This window comes from Phyllobates terribilis, unplaced genomic scaffold (genome assembly GCF_046119375.1).
Source record: "Phyllobates terribilis strain yellow unplaced genomic scaffold, ASM4611937v1 Scaffold_98__1_contigs__length_5973952, whole genome shotgun sequence".
Taxonomy (NCBI): domain Eukaryota; kingdom Metazoa; phylum Chordata; class Amphibia; order Anura; family Dendrobatidae; genus Phyllobates; species Phyllobates terribilis.
The window spans coordinates 2,262,147-2,284,942 of NW_027362858.1; the positions used below are offsets into that span (position 1 = coordinate 2,262,147).

Here is a 22,796-nt window from a genome sequence, read left to right on the forward strand (position 1 = left end):
CGACTTCCAAATACATGTTTTCCAGTCTTTGTAAGGTGCACCCCATCTCTAGCAAGTAGTCCATCGTATAGGTAATTCATTCCGTGATCCAGAAATCCAAATCCTTGTTGACGGCACCATCGACGTAGCCAGTTGTTCACCTGTAGAATCTTATTCCACCTCATTGTTCCATGGCCATCCACTGGGAGGATGGATGAGAAGACCACCTGCGCTCCCAATTCTTTCACTTTCTTGCCTAAGTCTTCAAAGTCACTGCAGATGGTTTCCAGGTCCTTTCTTGCGGTGTCATTTGTCCCCACATGTATTAGCAGGAATGGGTAGTGATCTGTAGATCTGAAGAGTCTTGATATCCTGTCAGACACATCTTTAATTTTTGCTCCTGGAAGACAGCACATTTCTCTTGAGGTTATGTCTGGTCTGCAGATAGCGGCCTCTGTTCCTCTTAACAGGGAATCCCCCATGACCACCACTCTCCGTTTTTTCTTCACAACATTCTTTCTCCATCCAGGAGAATTCTGAGGGCTTACAAGGTTATTCATTGCTGGCAAAGTCTTATTTTGCTGTATTTCTTCATGGTTCTCCTGCGTGAGAGCCTGGTACTGGTTCCTGAGCAGTATGGGTGCTGACTGCCTCTCGATCCTCCTGCTTCTGTGGGTCACATGCTTCCATTCCTCTGTTTCGTCAGGTGCAGTTCGAATTTCTTCTCTTTCTGAATCATGAAGAGATAATTCTGCTCTGTCTAAGAACTCTTCACCTTCCTTAATGATTTTCAAGGTAGTTAACCTCTCTTCTAGATTTCGCAACTTTTCCTCCAACAGGGACACAAGCTTGCATTTCTGGCATGTGAAGTTTGGCTTTTCCACTGGCAAGTCTGTGAACATGTAGCAGGATATGCAGCTCACCAAATGGCTCCTGGACTCTTCCATGTTCTTACTGTTAATGTTCTGAAAACAGTGAAAAAAGCTTAAAAAAAAAAGCTTCAAAATGCACGCGGTTTGCATCCATAATTCATATTTAACAGTAATATAGCACACCTAGAAGTGTATAGGATTATAATGTTTATTACAATATTATGGTTATATAAGAAATTTCAAGAATGTGGAATGTTAATTGTAAGATATAGTGACTGCAAGTTATCAGACGGTAATGGGCAAGCTGAAAGGATATATAGGAGAGATGCATGTATGTCATCTCTATGGTATGTTATTTTATTACTGTATGTACTGGTTTCTTGGTTTGTAAAAAAAAACTAATAAAAAAATAACTATAAAAATTTATTGGATTAAAAAAAAAAAGATTAGGAAAAAGGCTTCTCCCCTGTGTGAGTTCTCATGTGTCTATCCAAAGCTGATTTCTGGTTAAAACCTTTCCCACATTCTGAACACGAAAAAGGGTTCTCCCCTGTGTGGGTTCTCTGGTGACTAACCAAATCTGATTTATGGTTAAAACATTTCCCACATTCTGAACACGAAAAAGGCTTCTCCCCTGTGTGGGTTCTCTGGTGCTTAATCAAAGCTGATTTCTGGTTAAAACATTTGCCACATTCTGAACATGAAAAAGGCTTCTCTCCTGTGTGAGTTCTCTGGTGATCAACCAAAGTGGATTTCCGGTTAAAACATTTCCCACATTCTGAACATGAAAAAGGCTTCTCCCCTGTGTGGGTTCTCTGGTGCTTAATCAAAGCTGATTTCTGGTTAAAACATTTGCCACATTCTGAACATGAAAAAGGCTTCTCTCCTGTGTGAGTTCTCTGGTGATCAACCAAAGTGGATTTCCGGTTAAAACATTTGCCACATTCTGAACATGAAAAACGCTTCTCCGCTGTGTGAGTTCGCTGGTGCGCAACAAAATCTGATTTCTGGTTAAAACTTCTGCCACATTTGGAACAAAGCAATCTATTGTCTGCTGTGTGTATTTTTTGATGCTTAAGAATAGATTTTTCGAGGGTAAAACTATTTCCATTTTCTGAACGTGAAAATGACCTCTTTCCTTTAGGAGCAGTTCGTTTTTTAATGCTTATTTTTTTATTTTGATTTTTTTCCTTCATAGTCGGTAATGAATCAGAAGACAGGACCTGTTCCATAGGCTTAGATGATAGATCTTTGCTTTGAAGGGATGATGGTATATCCGGAGAAATGGCATTCACTTCAATTGTATCCTGTAAGATCTCAAGATCATTCAATTTAAAAATCTCCTGTCCCTCCGATCTCCTGGTACAGTCATCTGCCAAGAAAAAAAAACAATTAATAATTTTGAATGAAATATCCTTGAATTTATATTTTTGAACATTTCTACTTAAATGTCTGTAGAAATGGCAAGTTATTGACAGAATGACAGTGAAACGTGAAAACCTCATAGGATGAACCAGTAGAGCGTGATGTTGAACTGTTTGTTCATTCTGTCTCCAAAATATGGAATAAGAAGCCATCAAACAATGTTATGTAGACAAAAATAATATCAATAAAAACGTCTTCTCATCCATAAACCAATGCAGCAAAATCCGGTCTCCCAAAGTCAAATCTCCCCCTTCCTTCTAAGCCTTGAAGTGTGCCTAAACAATATTTAGCAACCATGTATTTGGCATTACTATAGTGAGAAGAACCCACTTAATCTACAGTGTGTGTCTGCTGGAGCACAATCTGGGCACTATGTGTTGGGTAATAAAATGGCACATGTGTAATTTTCACTCTCCAACATCCACTGCGTGCTAATTTCTGGAAAGTGATTGTGGAGTCAAAATATTCACTGCACCAATAGTTAATTCACTGAGGGTTATAATTTTCAAAATGAAGTTACTTTATGGTGATTTCTACTGCTCTGGTTTTCTGTCATTTTATTATATTAAGGCATCTGTAAATGGTGTGTCCCATCTCCTCTGGTGATAAATGGATTATATAGCACCAAGCCTGTTCGTGGTGGCCATCTTTTGAGCTGCCAGGTGACCATACAGTTCATACAGTGCCCCCAATACATTGTGTCTGGGAACTATTCCAGCAAGATCTGCATTCCTAATAGCTAAATGTCGCTCCTTCCCTTCTTAACCTGCCATGTGCCCAGACAGTAGTGTACAGCTGTATATAGGGTATTGTCAAATTCAAGAGAAGTTGGAAAATAATTTGTAAGGTCCATTTGTTTCCTATTATCCTTTGTGAAGAATTCCAAAGTTATCTCCACATAAAGTGACACATGTCAGATTTGAAAATGGAGCCTGACTAGAAACATAAAACTGGCTGCGGGAAGTGGTTAAATCAGAGGATCACTGAAGTCAAAAACTGTGACTATAGACAATAACACATCTACTGAAATGATCAAACTCAACAGTCTCCATCAGTTAAAAATAAGTAACTAGCGGTGAAACCTCTCTGGGGTAATTAAGAGTATGGGGCTCGGTGGCTCTTAGCAATCTAAACTATCGTAAGGGACAATATTTTCTGTCAGATGAGTTTCAAGAAGAAATATTAGACATTTAAAGAGAACTTTTCATAATAGTGCAGAGCTGAGGTGTCTTAAATTTAGACCTCGGGCATTGGGAAGACATAATGGAGACCTTCTTTTAAAGACAACGAGGGAGTTACAGAGTCACATAAGTGAGTCAGGCCGATTCCACCACACTCAAACTATCATACAAAATGAACCTGTAAAAAAAGACAGAATAAAAGATATGTTACATCCCCAACAACAATATATGTATCAGGGGAGAACTACAACACTAAACCGGAATTGCAGTCATTTATGGTGGACCATTGGAGCTACTATGAGTCCTGATGAGAAGAGTAGAGAAAGTATTAGTGCTCCTGTCAGGCAAAATGTATTTTTGGTCATAGTTTTAAAAAATGAGAGCTGTCTCAAATCTCCACCCCCCCTGTCCATTTGTAAGAGTTTTACATAGAAGTCACTGTTGCTTTTCCTCCAAACCTCAGGAATTTTTAAGAGCGTCATAAAGCCTCAGCTCAGAAAAAGCACTGGTATACCCTGGATTTTTCCCTCCAATCCTATTGTTTAGCTGTACAAACGTTTAATGTCGATTTTAATAATGCCCATGACTGTCACAAACACAGGGACCACATTTTTGAGATCGTCAACTTTTTCCAATTGTGATGGTGTGGTTTTCGTGACTAGGAGACCACCGGAAGCCCGAGAAATGGGTTCTGAGCTTCTGAGCATCATAGAGATTTCATATTTGATATCCATCTTCATGAATAGTGTTGAGGGCAAACATGATGTCTCCATCTTGGATGTGGGACCCCCCCAGACCAAGATATGAAATCTGAAGGAGTTTTAGGTCTTCTGCAGCTGGGTGGGTTCACAAACCCGAGCCCCCGTGTGAGGTAAGCACCATGGGTGTCTCCTAATGTTTTGGCTCCTTTACTAAAAACCAGAACGGCCATTTTTTAAGTCATTCTTGCCCCGGGACGTCAGATGCATGCACACCACGCTGCGTGGAAGAATCGCATCTAATTTCCGGGGAGCCGTCCCCCCCCACAGAATCTGAGACCATCACCACGTGGCACAGGTTTTGCTATTACTTATCCCTTTTATTTTAATAACTGTTTATGCATATATGTACATTGTCTCTTTTATAATATCTTGTATATCTTTTGTAAATACTGCCCACTTTCGGGAGTAAATCATTATTATTTACCAGCTTCGTTCTTCTTGTCCTATGTCGAGGACCCGCTAATTCACGTTACCTAATGGGTACCCGATCCACCTGTTAAGCGATTGGTGGTGGCAGTATACCAGTATTTATGTGATATTGTGGTTTGAGGGTGGCTGGTCGGAGGTATATATACATTCCTGGAAGGAACTGGTGGTATATATATACGTCCTGTCACATCACGTGCCGCAATAGTCGACATAAATTAGAGCAGCTGAGCCCGTGCTTATCCTCGGTCAATACCGTGTTTGATCAGCAGGATAAGGGGGCACCAGAGAGCTGCAAGGTCTGACCAATTGGTGTTTTCGTGACAGCTCCCCATTTCAGGAGAGATTGTGCAGTAATCTGAATTCCTTAGGATTGAAAACATAATGGAATTTATGATGTGGAGTGAATCCATGAAACCAGGGCTCGAGCCATGCCAACAAATCTTCTGCAGGCGTGAATATATGTATATTACAGCCTTCAGCCAAGCACAGCTTAGAGATATATCATGGCACAGGTGTAATGTTTTTATGTAGTTTAGCACGATCCTGTTTGAAGTTAATTGGTTTGAAAAGTCAAGATAAAGGGAAACTCTGTTGTTATTGTACAGAAATTCACACTTGGCCTCACTGCACATTTAATGTTGATCATAAAAGCGAAGTTTGTCCAGAAAGACTGGACCTGGTCTTGTAGGAACCATATGAGCACATTCAGCAGCACAGAAGGGAGAGAAGGTAGATTCATCCAATAAGATATCAGGGATCTAGGAAGCCAACACCATCATTACCCTCCGCTTTCTCTTACAGGCCCAGCATAATATTTTTCTTCAAGTGATTTTCTAACGTGTCAGCACATTCTACGTACGCGGTCATTTGGCTTTGTTACAGATCTGGGCAGGTAACGGACAGCGTCTCCTAATCCCAGGGGGTAGGTGGATCCTCCAGGTTGTAAGTTCTCTAGAAAAGGTCTTTCCCAATTCACAAAGTAATTTGAACGTTTTCGGATGGAGGAGAATGTTATGCTCTAGCGGCAAAATGGTGATCACACGATTGTGATACTACCGGACTGCACTATCAATAGAGCAGCCACAGCTGGTGACTGAGAAGACTCTGACTTCTCTGCATTTAGTGGTTACTACTCACCTGGGTAGTCATATGTAGGAATCTCCTCTTTACACCGCTCATCACCTCTCACATATGTCTCTGTAGTATTAATATGGGTCAGATCTTCACCCTGAAACAAATATTGTAAAAGTCACAGACAGATGGAGAAGTCCCATCTATGATCAGCTTTAATCCTGCCATCTCAACCGTTCTCATTACAGAAATATAAAACATATAATCCTGGTGGATAAAACAAGACTGAGCACAAGACCTTCACAGCCGTCTACACATCATAGGGGAGATCTCATGACACCTTCTCTCCATCTACCTGATGATCCTGAGGAACATTGGGGTCTTCCTGTTTACAGTCTTGTGAAAGAAGAGGATGGGGACATCTCTCTGGTGTTGTCCTCTTACTGGATCGATCTGGAGGAAACACATACAGGGACTGAATTCATCCTTTATATACAGATAATTATAGGCCATGTGTATTTAGTCCTGTTTATTACCTGGCGATGTGAGGCACTGGGGAACCTCCATCATGACGTCCTTGTACAGATCTTTGTGTCCTTCTAAATACTCCCACTCCTCCATGGAGAAATAGACAGCGACATTCTGACACCTTATAGGAACCTGACACATACAATGATACCGTCATCCCCCCGATCCCTTCATAGCATTACTGTATAATGTCCCAGAATTCCCAGCAGTGTCACCTCTCCAGTCAGCAGCTCAATCATCTTGTAGGTGAGTTCTAGGATCTTCTGGTCATTGATGTCCTCATGCATCAGGGTGTAAGGTGGAGGCCCTGTGATTGGGCTCAGGGGTCTTCCCCATCCCTAAGACACAGGGTCCTGACAGCGCTCACTAGAGGTCTTCACTACTATGTAATCCTGGTAATGGAGAAACTCATTAATAAATCTCACTACAGACATTTCCAGAGTCCTCACCTATCCAGTTCTGTCCATCTGTTATTCCCATAGATAAGAATGATGTAATGTGACGTCATCAGAATCTCTCACCTCTCCAGTAAGACGGAAGAGGATGTCTAGGGTGAGGTGTAATATCCTCTCCGCCATCTTGTCTCTGTCCATATCCATCTTTGATGGGTAAATCAGGAAAATTCTCTTATCTAGAAGATCTTCACTGAGAGGATCCGATATTGTAGAAACCTGAATAAGAAGATGAGACAATGTAACATAAAAATCCTGTGTAATAATACAATTACTGGAGATAATAAGGGAAACATTTGAGGAGATTTATTATTTTACAGTATTCAGTTTTCTTCTTTACATCTACTAATAAAACCTATATATTTTAGGCCACAGACAGCAAGCAGTTTCTTCCTCTCCAGTTGAATATGTTTCTCATAGACTCATCTTCCATAACACTAATTGTCGTCTCATTTACTGACACTGGAATCAGCATTAGTAATACTGCAGGAGATATTCATTACACGTGACATGAGAAATAATTATTTCATGGTGAGGACGACATATTCATTTCTACTACAGCTCTAGAAACATTTTTGGCCAAAGTCTGTCACTGACTACATCACCACCAGCCGTCTATATGAATGTTCTCCGTCTTCCCCGGGCTCTACCATGTTGGATCTCATCACTGATTCACACACAGAAGTTTGAGGCTTTTATAAAAGCTTTTTTGTTTGCACAAACACCGCGGACAGAAATTATTTGATACCAAAGTCTCCATATACAGTTTTTTATGGGGTTTATTTATGGCCTTAGGCTTTCCTATATTACAAGAAATACACCAGAAAAAAAATCAGATATTAAAATGTTTCAAAAGAAAACTGGCACCAACAATTCTTGTAAAAAGAAAGAAACTTGCAAAACGTATTAGGCCCATTGTTATTTCTTAAGAAGTTAAACATTTGTTTTTTTAAAAAAATAACTCTTTTGGGCACCAGAACATAGATGTACACCGCAGGGATGGCACAAGTGCGGCTGCAACAGAAACCTTGGCAGTTTAACCACTTGCTGCTGTCAAAAGGAAACATGGCATCTATGAAGGTTTGACAAAGTTCGGCTCAATTCCCCTCCTCACCCAAGTACTCAATAGTAATAAGTTACCTTTTAACACCCCCAAACACATTAGACTAAAGTTGCATTAAAGCACTGATTTCAGTGGGGTTTAGTCGACTATACAATGTATTTGGGGCCTACCAACATATAATGTCAGGGCAGAGAAGGATCTGGCATCCTGAATTTCAGAGGCTATTTCGTTTGTTCTTCCTGTAGATAATCCTCCACTAGAGGAGTCTGGAGGCGACTCTCTCATACAGACCACAGGAAAGCTGGAATATTTGTGTGTATGGGGGAGTCGGGAGAGATAGCCATCTGCCAAATGACCATTTAGGCAACACTTATCTCATGTGTATGGAGTCGTTAGTATTACACTGACAGGCAGGGATAATACACGGCACTACAGTAGTACAGTGCATCACCGGAGCGATCAGAGGCTTGTATGTTGTATGATCGCACTAATCAGTGTTGTTTAAAAAAAGGTTTAAAGTGAAAAAAATATTACAGTTTTATCAACAAGAAATATCAGTCACTATAGTGAAAACAGATTCACTGCGCAATGTTAGGTAAGTCACGTCCATAACAACAATAGCTATAAGTGGACCCCCCAACCTCAAAAGGAAGTAAATATGTATATAGAGAACTCATATCTCCTGATTCTGCAAGTCTGGACCAGATGATGTGGAGATGAATGAGGAAGAACAATGTCCAAGGGTACGTGCCCACGATCAGGAATAGCAGAGTTTTGGATGCAGCTCACCTGTGCTGCGTATAAAACGCTACATTCCACATTACAAGCACAGTAGATGGGATTTATAGAAATCCCATGCCCAAGGTGCTTCTATTTGACGTTGCGTAAACTCACCGGTGGTGTGGGTTTACGAGCCACAGCATGTTAATTTCTGTTGTGGAGACACTAGTCTCCGCAAACAGAAATTTCCACAATAGAAAGTATTAGATTTGGTAAATCCGCATTGTTCAATGAACACATGCAGATTTAACTGCGTGACTGAATGCAACGTATTAATGCATAATGCAGAAGAAGCAGTCCGGAACTTTCTGGTTACATGTAGCAGTATATAACTTTTGTTACAAGCCACAACAGTCCAGCAAACCATTATGGGAAGGCCCATCATCCCTTGTGTCACTACGGCCCCTGAGAGCTACTCTATGCTCCCAGTTGATTTGTCAGGACCTCACTGGCTGAGGTCCATCGGTACAACTTCTCAGTAGTACTCTCTATGTTCATTCGATGACTGGCTTCCTCAGGGGGCTGGGGTTATAATTAGTGTTGAGCATTCCGATACTGAAATATCGGGTATCGGCCAATATTCGCGGTATCGGAATTCCGATACTTTTGCAATATCGTATACCGGAATCGGAAGTTCCCATAATGCAATGAGCCATTTTCATTTTATTCAGCCAATGAGGATCCTAAGAAGTGTGGGCACATCCTGTTAGGCATGTAGGCATCTTAACTAATGGCATGGCTGTGATTGGCTGCTGAAATGATGTCATGATGCACTATAAAAGCCGCCGCCGCCATTTTGAGCTCACTCTGCTGTGAATTCAGTTAGGGATAGGACGCTGTTGTTCTGAGGGATAGTTTTAGCTACCTATTTGGTCTATTCTGCTTTACCCAAGCTACTTTATAAATCGCTGTGCCTTGCAGCGCTAGTGCACAGTTCTCTGTGCTGTTCACCGCTGTCTGCAAGGTCTGTGTGTGTGAGTGCAGCTCACCCTGTAGTGTGTGCTTCAGCCACGTCTGGTTGTAGTGCACTCAGTGTGTGTCACTGCCTCATACATTGTCCTTTTTTGCCAATTCATAATTTTTCCTGATATCTCCCATTAGTGTGGTGGTTCCATCCGTATTCAGCTACATTGGTTCCAAACACACTATATAGGAGAAGATAGAGGAGCCTTTCTGCAGCATTGTGCCCTGCAGCCCCAGCCAGATTAGTATTAGCCTATTGTTTGTAGCCTCATCTATTGCATTGTAGGTTACCTTCCTACATTGTAATAGCTACAAAAAGTTTGTGATACTATCGGTATTACATCTTTGGGCACATCCAGTGTCTTTTTGTGACAAAAAAAAACCTAAATAAAGTTCACCAAACACTCAACTTTACAGTTGTGTAGGCCACATTAGCTCTTATTAAAGTCTAGTCCACACTTTATAAAATTAGTGTTTCTTATACCTGTTAGCAGCTGTTCAGGAATAAGCACACTAAGCCCTTGGTACACAGATAAAGATAGGCAGAAAAGTACTAAGATGAAGAAAGCAGGGAGTAAGGCATGTGGTCGTGGGCATGGAGTTTCTGCAGGGAGAGGACGTGAGGATTCTGTGCCTGCAAGGAGAAGACGTGGGGATTCTGTGCCTGCTGCGGGCACCAGTGACTCAGCATCCCCCAGTTTTACCAGGGAACAGTCCTTTATGCGCAGCTTTGTAGGAGCTAGCCGAACCCCACTGGAGGACCAAATTGAAGCAGTTGTCGGATGGATGGCAGCTAACGCATCGACTTCAATTAGTTCCAGATCCTCTCAGGTCCTGAGCACTGAAGAGCACCCATCTGTCTCTTCACCACCTGCCAAATTGCCCAGGCAGTCAGAGAGCCCTGGACAGGAGCCATCTCTACTTCTGTTCTCTGAATCTCTTGGCTTGTAAAGAGGGAGCCAGCCAAGCAGAATTCGAGAATTTGAAGAAGAGGTAGTATGCAGTGATGCGCAACCGTTTTGTCTCTCTGAATCTGAAGAGGCGGGTGGGCCAGTGCCTATGGTCAGCAGCACACCTCAGTACGCATCTGATGATGAGACTCAGGTGCCACTTTCTGGTGTGTACTGTGCTGTCGAGACTACCCAGGAGAAGCAGTTGTTTGAAAAGGGTGGTGTAGATGATGAGGTCCTTGACCCATCATGGTGTGAGGGACAGGAAGGTGGTGGGAGCAGCTCTGAGGAAGAGATTCCCCGAACAGCCCAAAAAGGAGGGAGAGGGAGGGGGCAGACTTGGTTGCCTGTAGCCTCCACTTAGGCACCCATTAGGAGCATGGCTCTTCCAAAATCCAAAGCGGGCGCTCCCAAGACTTGCAGTGCCTGGTCCTTTTTTGACACAGTTGCAGATGACATTTGCTTTGTCAAATGCAAGCTGTGTAATCAGAAGGTGAAAAGAGGGAAAAGTGTCAGCAACCTCAATACCACAAATATGTGGAAACATGTGCGGACCAAGCACATGGTGGTTACAAAAACACACTGAAGACCTAGGCCAACCTACAGCGCCACCTACCACCTCTTCAGCTCGTGTTGTAGCCTCTTCCTCCAGCTCACACACAGCTGGTTCGGCTTCCTCACAGGATCGCCATGGAAGAATCTCTGGCACTGTTGTACAGAGACACAGTGTAATTCCACCCACAGCACCACTTTCCCAGTCATCCTCACACTCCCAGGCCAGTCTACAGCCATCGTTAGCACAGGCATGGGAGAAAAGGCGCTCATACTCGGCAAACCACCCCCGAGCACAGGCTCTGAATGCTAGCATTGCTAAACTACTGGCCCTTGAAATGCTATCATTCAGGCTGGTGGAGACTGACACCTTCCGTAACTTTATGGCATTGGCAGTCCCACAATACAACGTACCCAGCCGCTTTTATTTCAGCAGGCAAGCCGTCCCTGCCCTGCAACATCATGTGGAGGGAGAAATTAAACATGCGCTACAAAATGCCGTCAGTAGCAAGGTCCACCTGACCACCGATGCATGGACCAGTAAGCATGGACAGGGACGATACCTTTCCCTCACTGCCCATTGGGTAAATGTTGTGGAGCCGGGTACAGATCTTGAGAGTGGCGCTGTACGTGTTCTGCCAACTCCAAGGATTGCAGGAATCCAGTCTGTACACATTGACTCCTCCTCATACTCCAGTTCCTCTGAATCAGCGCTGCAGGAGCCATCACGGTCTACCTCCACATCGACCCGTGAACGGTTACCTGTTATGATGACCGATATGAGCACAGCCGTGGCCAAACGTCAACAGGCCGTATTAAAATTAATTTTTTTTGGGAATCGAAGCCACACAGCGCAGGAGCTTTGGAATGCCATCAAGCAGCACAGCGACGTGTGGTTTGTGCCAGCGAATCTCCAGCCAGGCATGGTAGTGTGTGACAATGGCCGAAATCTGGTGGCAGCTCTGGGCCTAGGCAACCTCACTCACATCCCATGTCTGGCACCTGTGCTCAACTTGGTCGTGCAGAGTTTTTTGAGGGACTATCCGGATCTTGATGCACTGCTTCACAAGGTCCGCATAGAGTGCGCTCACTTGCGGCGTTCCAGCAACGCAAGATCACGCATTGCAGCTCTGCAGCGCCGATTACGTCTTCCGGAACATCGCATCATATGTGACCTACCCACCAGGTGGAATTCAACGTTACATATGTTGGAGAGGTTGTGTGAGCAGCAGGCAGCAGTAATGGAATACCAGCTGCAGCAGGCGCAAACAAGTCGCAGTGCGCGCCGTTCACACTTCACCACCACTGAGTGGGCCTCTATGAAGGACATTTGCCACGTTTTGCGTGCCTTCGATTATTCCACGCGGATGGCGAGTGCAGATGATGCACTAGTCAGCATGACTATCCCCCTTATCTGCCTGCTTGAAAAAACACTGCAAGCACTAAGGGACAAGGTTTTGGAAGAGGTGGAGGATGAGGAGTCACAAATGCCATCTGATTCTCTACAGTCTGCGCAACGTGGTTCCTCACAAAGACCTAGGCAGGGGACACTTTGTGAGGAGGATGAGGAGGAGTCAATGGATGAGGAAGACATCTGTCCAGAGGAGGGAGGTACACAATGCTCTAGTAGTCAGTATCTAGAGCGGGGGTGGGGTGATGCAGAGCAGGCAGAGATCATGCCTCAAGCAGGGGACAGCGTTTCTTGGCCAGTTGGCAGTCTGCAGCACATGGTTAATTTCATGCTGCAGTGCCTGAGAAACGACCGCCGCATCGCCCACATTCTCAACACGGCTGATTATTGGGTGTCCACCCTCCTAGATCCTCGCTACCGGGACAACTTACAAAGCCTCATAACACTGTTGAACCGGGAGCGTAAAATGCGGGAGTACCAAGACGCACTGGTGCATTCCATCATGTTCTCCATTCCAACCGAGAGCAGTGCTGCTAGTGCTTTACAAAGCAGCTCAGTGCGTCGAGGCAGTGGAGGAAGCTCTGCACAAAGAGGGAGCAGAAGCAGCGCCTCAGCACAAGGCAAGACCAGTATGGCCCAAATGTGGCAAAGTTTTGTGTCCCCACCTCCACAAATGTCTACACCATCATAGACGGCTCCAGTCAGCAGGAGGCAACGTTTCCGTCAGATGGTGACAGACTACATGTCTTGCCCTCTCAGTGTACTCCCAGACGGCTCTTCTCCCTTCAAGTTTTGGGTCTGTAAGCTGAATACATGGCCAGAGCTTAGTCAGTATGCATTGGAGGTGCTAGCTTGCCCTGCTGCTAGTGTATTATCGGAACGCGTCTTTAGTGCCGCAGGTGGTGTACTAACAGACCGTCGCATGCGACTATCGTCCGATAAAGTTGACCGGCTTACTTTTCTCAAAATGAACAAGGCCTGGATCTCTCATGAATTTGCCAGTCCTTTTCCAGAATAAATAATTGGTTGGCAACAGTATCCAGGTCTCCTGTTGTGTTCATGTTTCTACCACCTGAACTGTAATCCCTGAGCTCCAACACCGCCAGTTGGCGCTCAGAAGTGCCGTCTGCACAGTCAACACTTGCTGCCGTGTTATTGGGGTTCAGTAACGTCAGCTGTTCCCCTGCTGTGCGGACGGCAATTTCTCCTGCTTTGTCCACATTCACTGTACTACTGATTTAAAACTTGCTCCAATTACACCTCTGGCTCCTCGGTTTTTAGTATTTACCCTGGGCTCCAATACCGCTAGTTGCTGCTCAGAAGTGCCGTCTGCACAGTCAACGCTTGCTCCAGTGTTATTGGGGTTCAGTAACGTCAGCTGATCCCCAGCTGTGTGTCCGGCAAATTCTCCTGCTTTGTCCACATCCACTGTACTACTGATTTAAAACTTGCTCCAATTACACCTCTCGCTCCTCTGTTTTTAGTATTTACCCTGGGCTCCAATACCGCTAGTTGCTGCTCAGAAGTGCCGTCTGCACAGTCAACGCTTGCTCCAGTGTTATTGGGGTTCAGTAACGTCAGCTGATCCCTAGCTGTGTGTCCGGCAATTTCTCCTGCTCTGTCCACATTCACACTACTACAGATTTTAAAGTTGCTCCAATTACGCCTCTGGCTCCACTCTGTTTTTAGTATTTACCCTGGGTTCCAGCACCGCCAGCTGTTTCCCAGCAGTGTCTTCGGCACGGGTACTCCCTCCTGCCCATCCTGGTTCCAGCACGCCAGCTGTTTCTGGGTAGTGTCAACGTCACTTTGCCTCCAATGCGTTGTCCTGTTGCGGTCGGGTTAGCCGACTCTATGGTGCCTGCAGTTTAGGTGACTCCTATGTGGGTTGCGGGATCTGGCAATGAAGGCTGGTTCCATAGTGCCAATAGGACAAGCACCCCCTGTAGGACTGTGGGTTTTGGTAACTGCGGCCAGCTCGCGGCCTTGAAACTTTTTTTTACATGGGTACCTTCTGCTACTCATCCGGGTTCCAGTACCGTCAGCTGGTTCTCGGCAGTGCCTTTGGCTTAGGTGCCTCCTTCTCGGTATCCAAGTTTCACCAACGTCTGCTGGTCCTTGGTAGTGCTTTCTGGCACAGGTACCTCCTGCTTAGTAACAGAGTTCCAGTACCGTCAGCTGGTCTTCGGAAGTTCCATTGGCTCTTGTACCTTCTGCTACCCATCCGGGTTCCAGTACCGTCAGCTGGTCCTCGTTAGTTCCATTTGCTTTGGTACCTTCTACTACCCATCCGGGTTCCAGTACCGTCAGTTGGTTCTCGGCAGTGCCTTTGGCTTAGGTGCCTCCTTCTCGGTATCCAAGTTCCACCAACGTCTGCTGGTCCTTGGTAGTGCTTTCTGGCACAAGTACCTCCGGCTTAGTAACCGAGTTCCAGTACCGTCAGCTGGTCTTCGGTAGTTCCATTGGCTCTTGTACCTTCTGCTACCCATCCGGGTTCCAGTACCGTCAGCTGGTCCTCGTTAGTTCCATTTGCTCTTGTACCTTCTACTACCCATCCGGGTTCCAGTACCGTCAGCTGGTCCTCGGTAGTTCCTCAGCCTTCTTGTACCTTCTGCTACATTTCCAAGTTCAAGCTTTTTGAAATGGTTCTTGGTAATCACTCTGGATCTCCCTGACGAGGACCCTGAAGACCTCCCCGAAGAAGACGAGGACCCCGAAGACGAGGACCCCGAAGACGAGGACCCCGAAGACCAACCCGAAGAAGACAAGGACCCCGAAGACGACCCTGAAGACGACCCCGAAGAAGACGAGGACCCAGAAGACGACGACCCTGAAGACCACCCCGAAGAAGACGACCCTGAAGACGAGGACCCCGAAGACGACGACCCTGAAGACTACCCCGAAGAAGACCAAGAAGATGACCCTGAAGAAGTTGAACAAGAGGACAAAGAAGAAGAAGACAACCACCAAGATACAGAAGAACAAGAGACAGAAAACCAAGAAGCAGAAGTACAAGAAGCTGCAGAACAAAAAGCGGAAGAACATTAAGCATAAGACTAAAAATCAGAGGAAAAGATAATATCGAAATTATAAGCAGAAGATGACTAAGCAGTGTATGGGGGTGAGTCCGTTCCTCCTCGTGGTGCCCCTGGAAAAGACCTGCTGCTGCAGGCCAAACTGAACGCGGACAAATCCTGTTGTAAATCTTTTGTGACAAGCAGAACGAAAGGTGTAATGTTCAAACTTTTATAGATAACTACAGGAATGCCTGTCACAAATAAGAATATGATGAAGATGAAGAAGTAGAATATGAAGAAGAATAATAGTTGAATAAGAAGAATATGAAGAATGTAAAAAAAAAGAATAATAAAAAGAAGGTGAAGAAGAAGATGAAGAAGTTGATGAAAAAGATGCTGATGCTGAGGATGATGAAGGAGAAAGTGTGGGAGAAGTAAAAAAGAAGGTGAAGAGCATGGAAGTAGTGAAACATAAATATCTGACAAAATATAAAAATACTTAACATAGTCAATATTTCCGTAACTCAGAACGTCTTAAAAAAAAATATTAATTCCTGCTATTCCATTTGATTGGGCTAAACCTCTATGCCTTTATTGTCTCCCCAACCTCCCCCAATACATTCTACATTATTCTTAGTTGTTTTCCTTCATGTAGAATTAACCTACAAGGAAAGAAAGGGTTTATTTTCATTCCGATATTTCTGTCCCATTGACTTGCATTGGTTTCCGGTATCGGAATCGGCGATATCCGATACTTTTTGGGTATCGGTCCGATCCAATCCGATCCGATATTTCCCGATATCGGAAGGTATCGCTCAACACTAGTTATAATGCAATAAAAAATGGAGTCACTTACCTTTTAAAGCCTTTGCTTTAGCACCATAGGTCCAATAGGTACCAATAAATTGGCCACTTCTATGTCCAAAATCTTAACAGCTTCTTGCTCTTTCTTCCTGCAGTCATAGTGGAGATAATATGGCGAAATTTTGAATTGATCTACCACTTTTAAAGATAATTAATGTTTTATTGCTTTTAATCCTTTAATTAGGGTTTATTTACCCCTACGGTAATTTGGTAATACGTAAATATCTCATAGGTCCTGGGTTTATTAGCATCTGCAACAAAAATGGGGCTAAGTAAGTATTTATTAATTAGCCATGGGGTAGATAGTACCATTTTGTGTATGTAGGAGGCAGTACTGTGGGAAAATTTTACTGTGTGTGGGGAGGTGGCAGTACTGTGGGAACATTACACTGTTAGTGGGGGATGGCAGTCCTCTGGAAACATTATAATGTGCATGAAAGGATGGTGGTATTGTGGGAACATTAAACTTTGTGCTAGGGGAATGCTAGTACTGTGGGAACATTATACTGTGTGTGGTGGGAATGGTGGTACAGTGGGAATATTATAATGTGTGTGAGGGATGGTGGTACAGTGGAAACATTATACTGTGTGTGCGGAGGATGGTGGAACTGTTGAAATATTATCTTTTGTATGAGAGATGGCAGTACTGTAGGAACATTATACTGTGTGAGGGGCATCATACATACTGCATAAGAAGTGTAAGATTGTGCGCCATAAAAAGAGAAAATCCTCAGTGTTGTGCAGCATTTGTAGAAGAAGACTGCCATCTGTCGTCCAAGCGGAACCCTCCAGAACCAATTGGAAGAGATCGAGTTTCAGGAAGGAGTCTAGATGGTTCACCAGGTAAGGTGACTTTGATGATCCAGTTTCTTGACATAAAAGGCCAGCTCCCCAAAATGGTAGCAGATTTGTTGCCAAGCAAAGAATCGAGCACGATATGTGCAGGGGAATCTGAAGCTGAGGAACCAGGCCGTGGTAAAACCCAAGGCAGCGCGTTGTGGTGCGCCGGGTAGCAGAACCCGGCCGGTGCCAGATGAGTCCCAGAATCCAGTCTATGCTAGCTAAAGCCCAAGAACCAGACCTGCGCCGATCAAGAGCCGAAGTCGCAGCTACGCCAGTCAAGGCCAGAGAACTAGACCCCAGTACTTCGGGTATGCCCACAGTTGGATAAGCACCGAAGATCCGCGAAGAGATTCCTCTCGGGAGTATACGGCTACAGTGAAGAGTGGGAGGCGCAAGTGAGCCAGGCTGCGGCTTCCAGCACTGACGTATGCTACAGGGGTTGGTCCAGGCTACTACAACAAGCAGGGCAAGGCTGGTTGAAGTGATGGCGGCCCAGCGAGCCTTGATAAACTTTGTCAGGAGGACTTGCATCCTATGGGGAAGAACCGGAAACCCCCGCTGGGAAAATATTATATACAGTGGGTACAGAAAGTATTCAGACCCCTTTAAATTTTTCACTCTTTGTTTCATTGCAGCTATTTGGTAAATTCTAAAAAGTTTATTTTTTTTCTCATTAAAGTACACTCTTCACCCCATCTTGACTGAAAAAAAACCCAAAAATGTAGAAATTTTTGCAAATTTATTAAAAAAGAAAAACTGAAATATGACATGGTCATAAGTATTCAGACCCTTTGCTCAGAAAATCATATTTAAGTCACATGCTGTCCATTTCCTTGTGATCCTCCTTGAGATGGTTCTACTCCTTCATTGGAGTCCAGCAGTGTTTAATTAAACTGATAGGACTTGATTTGGAAAGGCACACACCTGTCTATATAAGACCTCACAGTGCATGTCAGACCAAATGAGAATCATGAGCTCAAAGGAACTGCCCAAGGAGCTCAGAGACAGAATTGTGGCAAGGCACAGACCTGGCCAAGGTTACAAAAGAATTTATGCAATACTCAAGGTTCCTAAGAGCACAGTGGCCTCCATATTCCCTAAATGGAAGAAGTTTGGGACCACCAGAAGTCTTCCTAGACCTTGCCATCCAGCCAAACTGAGCCTTGGTGAGAGAGGTAAAGAAGAACCCCAAGATCACTGTGCCGAGTTCCAGAGATGCAGTAGGGAGATGGGAAAAAGTTCCACAAAGTCTATCAATGCAGCCCTCCACCAGTCGGGCCTTTATGGCAGAGTGGCCCGACGGATCCTCTCCTCAGTGTAAGACATATGAAAGCCTGCATAGAGTTTGCTCAAAAACACATGAAGGACTGCCAGACTATGAGAAATAAGATTCTCTGGTCTGAGACTAAGATAGAACTTTTTGGTGATAATTCTAAGAGGTATGTGTGGAGAAAACCAGGCACTGCTCATCACCTGCCCAATACAATCCCAACAGTGAAACATGGTGGTGGCAGCATCATGCTATGGGGGTGTTTTTCAGCTGCAGGGACAGGACGACTGGTTGCAATTGAAGGAAACATGCATGCGGCCAAATACAGAGATATTCTGGATGAAAACCTCTTCCAGAGTGCTCTGGACCTCAGACTTGGCCGAAGGTTCACTTTCCAACAAGACAATGACCCTAAGCACACAGCTAAAACAACAAAGCAGTGGCTTCAGAACAACTCTGCGACCATTCTTGACTGGCCCAGCCAGAGCCCTGACCTAAACCCATTTGAGCATCTCTGGAGAGACCTGAAAATGGCTGTCCACCAACATTCACCATCCAACCTGACGAAACTGGAGCGGATCTGCAAGGAAGAATGGCAGAGGATCCCCAAATCCAGGTGTGAAAAACTTGTTGCATCAATCCCAAGAAGAGTCACGGCTGTACTAGCTCAAAAGGGTGCTTCTACTCAATACTGAGAAAAGGGTCTGAATACTTATGACCATGTGATATTTCAGTTTTTCTTTTTTAATAAATTTGCAAAAATTTCTACATTTCTTTCAGTCAAGATGGGGTTAGAGTGTACTTTACTGAGAAAAAAATGAACGTGTGTGTGTGTAAATATATATATATTTATTTGTCGGGACCATCACCCTTGTCAATAGCTAAAGTAACATACGGTCAGAGGCTGTGATTACAGTTAGAGTGAGCTGGAGAATTCATTGTATATCTGATATTCTAGATTTCACCTTGTAATCTCCCTGTTCTGCATTATTCACGGTTGCTATAGTTATAACATTTCCCCCATATCAGGGACATAAATAATTATATTTGTTACTCCCACATTGTGTATGTCTGTGCGTTGTATCCAGTCACCTGATTACAGGGGCATAATGGGGGCATTATACTGTGTGGGGGCATCATACATCCTGCATAAGGGGTATAATGGGGGCATTACACTGTGTGGGGGCATCATACATCCTGCACAAGGGGCATAATGGGGGCATTACACTGTGTGGGGGCATCATACATCCTGCATAAGGGGCATAATGGGGGCATTACACTGTGTGGGGGCATCATACATCCTGCATAAGGGGCATAATTGGGGCACTACACTGTGTGGGGGCATCATACATCCTGCATAAGGAGCATAATGAGGGGGCATTACACTGTGGGGGCATCATACATACTGCATAAAGGGTATAATGGTGGTATTACATGGTGTGGGGGCATCATACATCCTGCATAAGGGGGGCATTACACTGTGTGGGCATCATACATCCTGCATAAGGGGCATAATGGGGGCATCATACATACTGCATAAGGGGCATAATGGGGGCATTACACTGTGGGGGGCATCATACATCCTGCATAAGGGGCATAATGGGGGCATTACACTGTGGGGGGCATCATACATCCTGCATAAGAGGCATAATGGGGGCATCATACATCCTGCATAAGGAGCATAATGGGGGCATTACACTGTGTGGGGGGCATCATACATCCTGCATAAGGGGCATAATGGGGGCATTACACTGTGTGGGGGGGCATCATACATCCTGCATAAGGGGCATAATGGGGGCATTACACTGTGTTGGGGCATTACACTGTGTGGGGGGCATCATACATCCTGCATAAGGGGCATAATGGGGGCATTACACTGTGTGGGGGCATCATACATCCTGCATAAGGGGCATAATGGGGGCATTACACTGTGGGGCCAGTAAAGGGGTCCTGTACTATGAGAACAATACGTTTCCTCCCTTCCTGTCTCCATAGTTGGGTCGTATGTATCTATTACAGGAAACAGAACAAAAACCTTATGATTCTTATAAAGGGGCAACACAAGACCCCAAAAGAGCCTCCGTTCTGAAGGGGTTAATGCCCCCTGCGCCCAGTAATGGGGTCTCCACATACCTCCACCTGCAGAGCCGCCACCACATATATGGCTGCTCTGTGCGCACAGGAGCTGTGATGAGGTCACAGGAGGGGAGGAGTCAGGGGTCACATGATCAGGGGCCTCAGTGGATGCAGGACTCTGCTGTGCTGGTTGTCATGGTGCTGGATGAGCTGAAGTTTATGTGTGGGGTCAGGAGGGGTTTACAGTGTGGATGTAGCAGAGCCGTGTGTGTACGAGGTGTACGGAGCGGAGCCGTGTGTGTACGAGGTGTACGGAGCGGAGCCGCGCGTGTACGAGGTGTACGGAGCGGAGCCGCGTGTGTACGAGGTGTACGGAGCGGAGCCGCGTGTGTACGAGGTGTACGGAGCGGAGCCGCGTGTGTACGAGGTGTACGGAGCAGAGCCGCGTGTGTACGAGGTGTACGGAGCAGAGCCGCGTGTGTACGAGGTGTACGGAGCAGAGCCGCGTGTGTACGAGGCGTACGGAGCAGAGCCGCGTGTGTACGAAGTGTACAGAGCAGAGCCGTGTGTACGAGGTGTACGGAGCGGAGCCGCGTGTGTACGAGATGTACGGAGCGGAACCGCGTGTGTACGAGGTGTACGGAGCGGAGCCGTGTGTGTACGAGGTGTACGGAGCAGAGCCGCGCATGTACGAGGTGTACGGAGCAGAGCCGCGTGTGTACGAGGTGTACGGAGCAGAGCCGCGTGTGTACGAGGTGTGCGGAGCAGAGCCGCGTGTGTACGAGGTGTACGGAGCAGAGCCGTGTGTGTACGAGGCGTACGGAGCGGAGCCGCGTGTGTATGGAGCAGAGCCGCGTGTGTACGAGGTGTACGGAGCGGAGCCGCGTGTGTACGGAGCGGAGCCGCGTGTGTACGAGGTGTACGGAGCGGAGCGGCGTGTGTACGAGGTGTACGGAGCGGAGCGGCGTGTGTACGAGGTGTACGGAGCGGAGCGGCGTGTGTACGAGGTGTACGGAGCGGAGCCGCGCGTGTACGAGGTGTACGGAGCGGAGCCGCGCGTGTACGAGGTGTACGGAGCCGAGCCGCGCGTGTACGGAGCCGAGCCGCGCGTGTACGAGGCGTACGGAGCCGAGCCGCGCGTGTACGAGGCGTACGGAGCCGAGCCGCGCGTGTACGAGGCGTACGGAGCCGAGCCGCGCGTGTACGAGGCGTACGGAGCCGAGCCGCGCGTGTACGAGGCGTACGGAGCCGAGCCGCGCGTGTACGAGGCGTACGGAGCCGAGCCGCGCGTGTACGAGGCGTACGGAGCCGAGCCGCGCGTGTACGAGGCGTACGGAGCCGAGCCGCGCGTGTACGAGGCGTACGGAGCCGAGCCGCGCGTGTACGAGGCGTACGGAGCGGAGCCGCGCGTGTACGAGGCGTACGGAGCGGAGCCGCGCGTGTACGAGGCGTACGGAGCGGAGCCGCGCGTGTACGCGGCGTACGGAGCGGAGCCGCGCGTGTACGAGGCGTACGGAGCGGAGCCGCGCGTGTGCGAGGCATACGGAGCGCAGCCGCGCGTGTACGAGGCGTGCGGAGCGGAGCCGCGCGTGTACGAGGCGTGCGGAGCCGCGCGTGTACGAGGCGTACGGAGCGGAGCCGCGCGTGTACGAGGCGTACGGAGCGGAGCAGCGCGTGTATGAGGCGCACGGAGCGGAGCCGCGCGTGTACGAGGCGTACGGAGCGGAGCAGCGCGTGTACGAGGCGTACGGAGCGGAGGCGTATGGAGCGGAGCCGCGCGTGTACGAGGCGTACGGAGCGGAGCCGCGCGTGTACGAGGCGTACGGAGCGGAGCCGCGCGTGTACAAGGCGTACGGAGCGGAGCAGCGCGTGTACGAGGCGTACGGAGCGGAGCCGCGCGTGTACGCGGCGTACGGAGCGGAGCAGCGAGTGTACGAGGCGTACGGAGCGGAGCCGCGCGTGTACGAGGCGTACGGAGCGGAGCCGCGCGTGTACGAGGTGTACGGAGCAGAGCCGCGTGTGTACGAGGTGTACGGAGCGGAGCCGCGCGTGTACGAGGTGTACGGAGCGGAGCCGCGCGTGTACGAGGTGTGCGGAGCGGAGCCGTGTGTGTACGAGGCGTACGGAGCGGAGCCGCGTGTGTACGGAGCAGAGCCGCGTGTGTACGAGGTGTACGGAGCGGAGCCGCGTGTGTACGGAGCAGAGCCGCGTGTGTACGAGGTGTACGGAGCGGAGCCGCGTGTGTACGAGGTGTACGGAGCGGAGCGGCGTGTGTACGAGGTGTACGGAGCGGAGCCGCGTGTGTACGA

General features: G+C 46.9%; 1 protein-coding gene across 1 annotated transcript; it reads right to left on the reverse strand.

The window, feature by feature from the left end:
• Positions 1–1,007: 1,007 nt before the first annotated feature.
• On the reverse strand, positions 1,008–20,626 carry LOC141198625 (uncharacterized). The gene is made up of 8 exons (XM_073663062.1): positions 20,545–20,626; positions 16,291–16,387; positions 6,768–6,917; positions 6,462–6,638; positions 6,255–6,378; positions 6,074–6,171; positions 5,785–5,875; positions 1,008–2,223 (listed from the first exon to the last, which is right to left on the reverse strand). The coding sequence occupies exons 4-8, from the start codon at positions 6,531–6,533 to the stop codon at positions 1,298–1,300; spliced, it is 1,311 nt and encodes a 436-aa protein (XP_073519163.1). The 5' UTR covers positions 6,534–6,638; positions 6,768–6,917; positions 16,291–16,387; positions 20,545–20,626; the 3' UTR covers positions 1,008–1,297.
• Between the last annotated feature and the right edge of the window lie 2,170 nt (positions 20,627–22,796).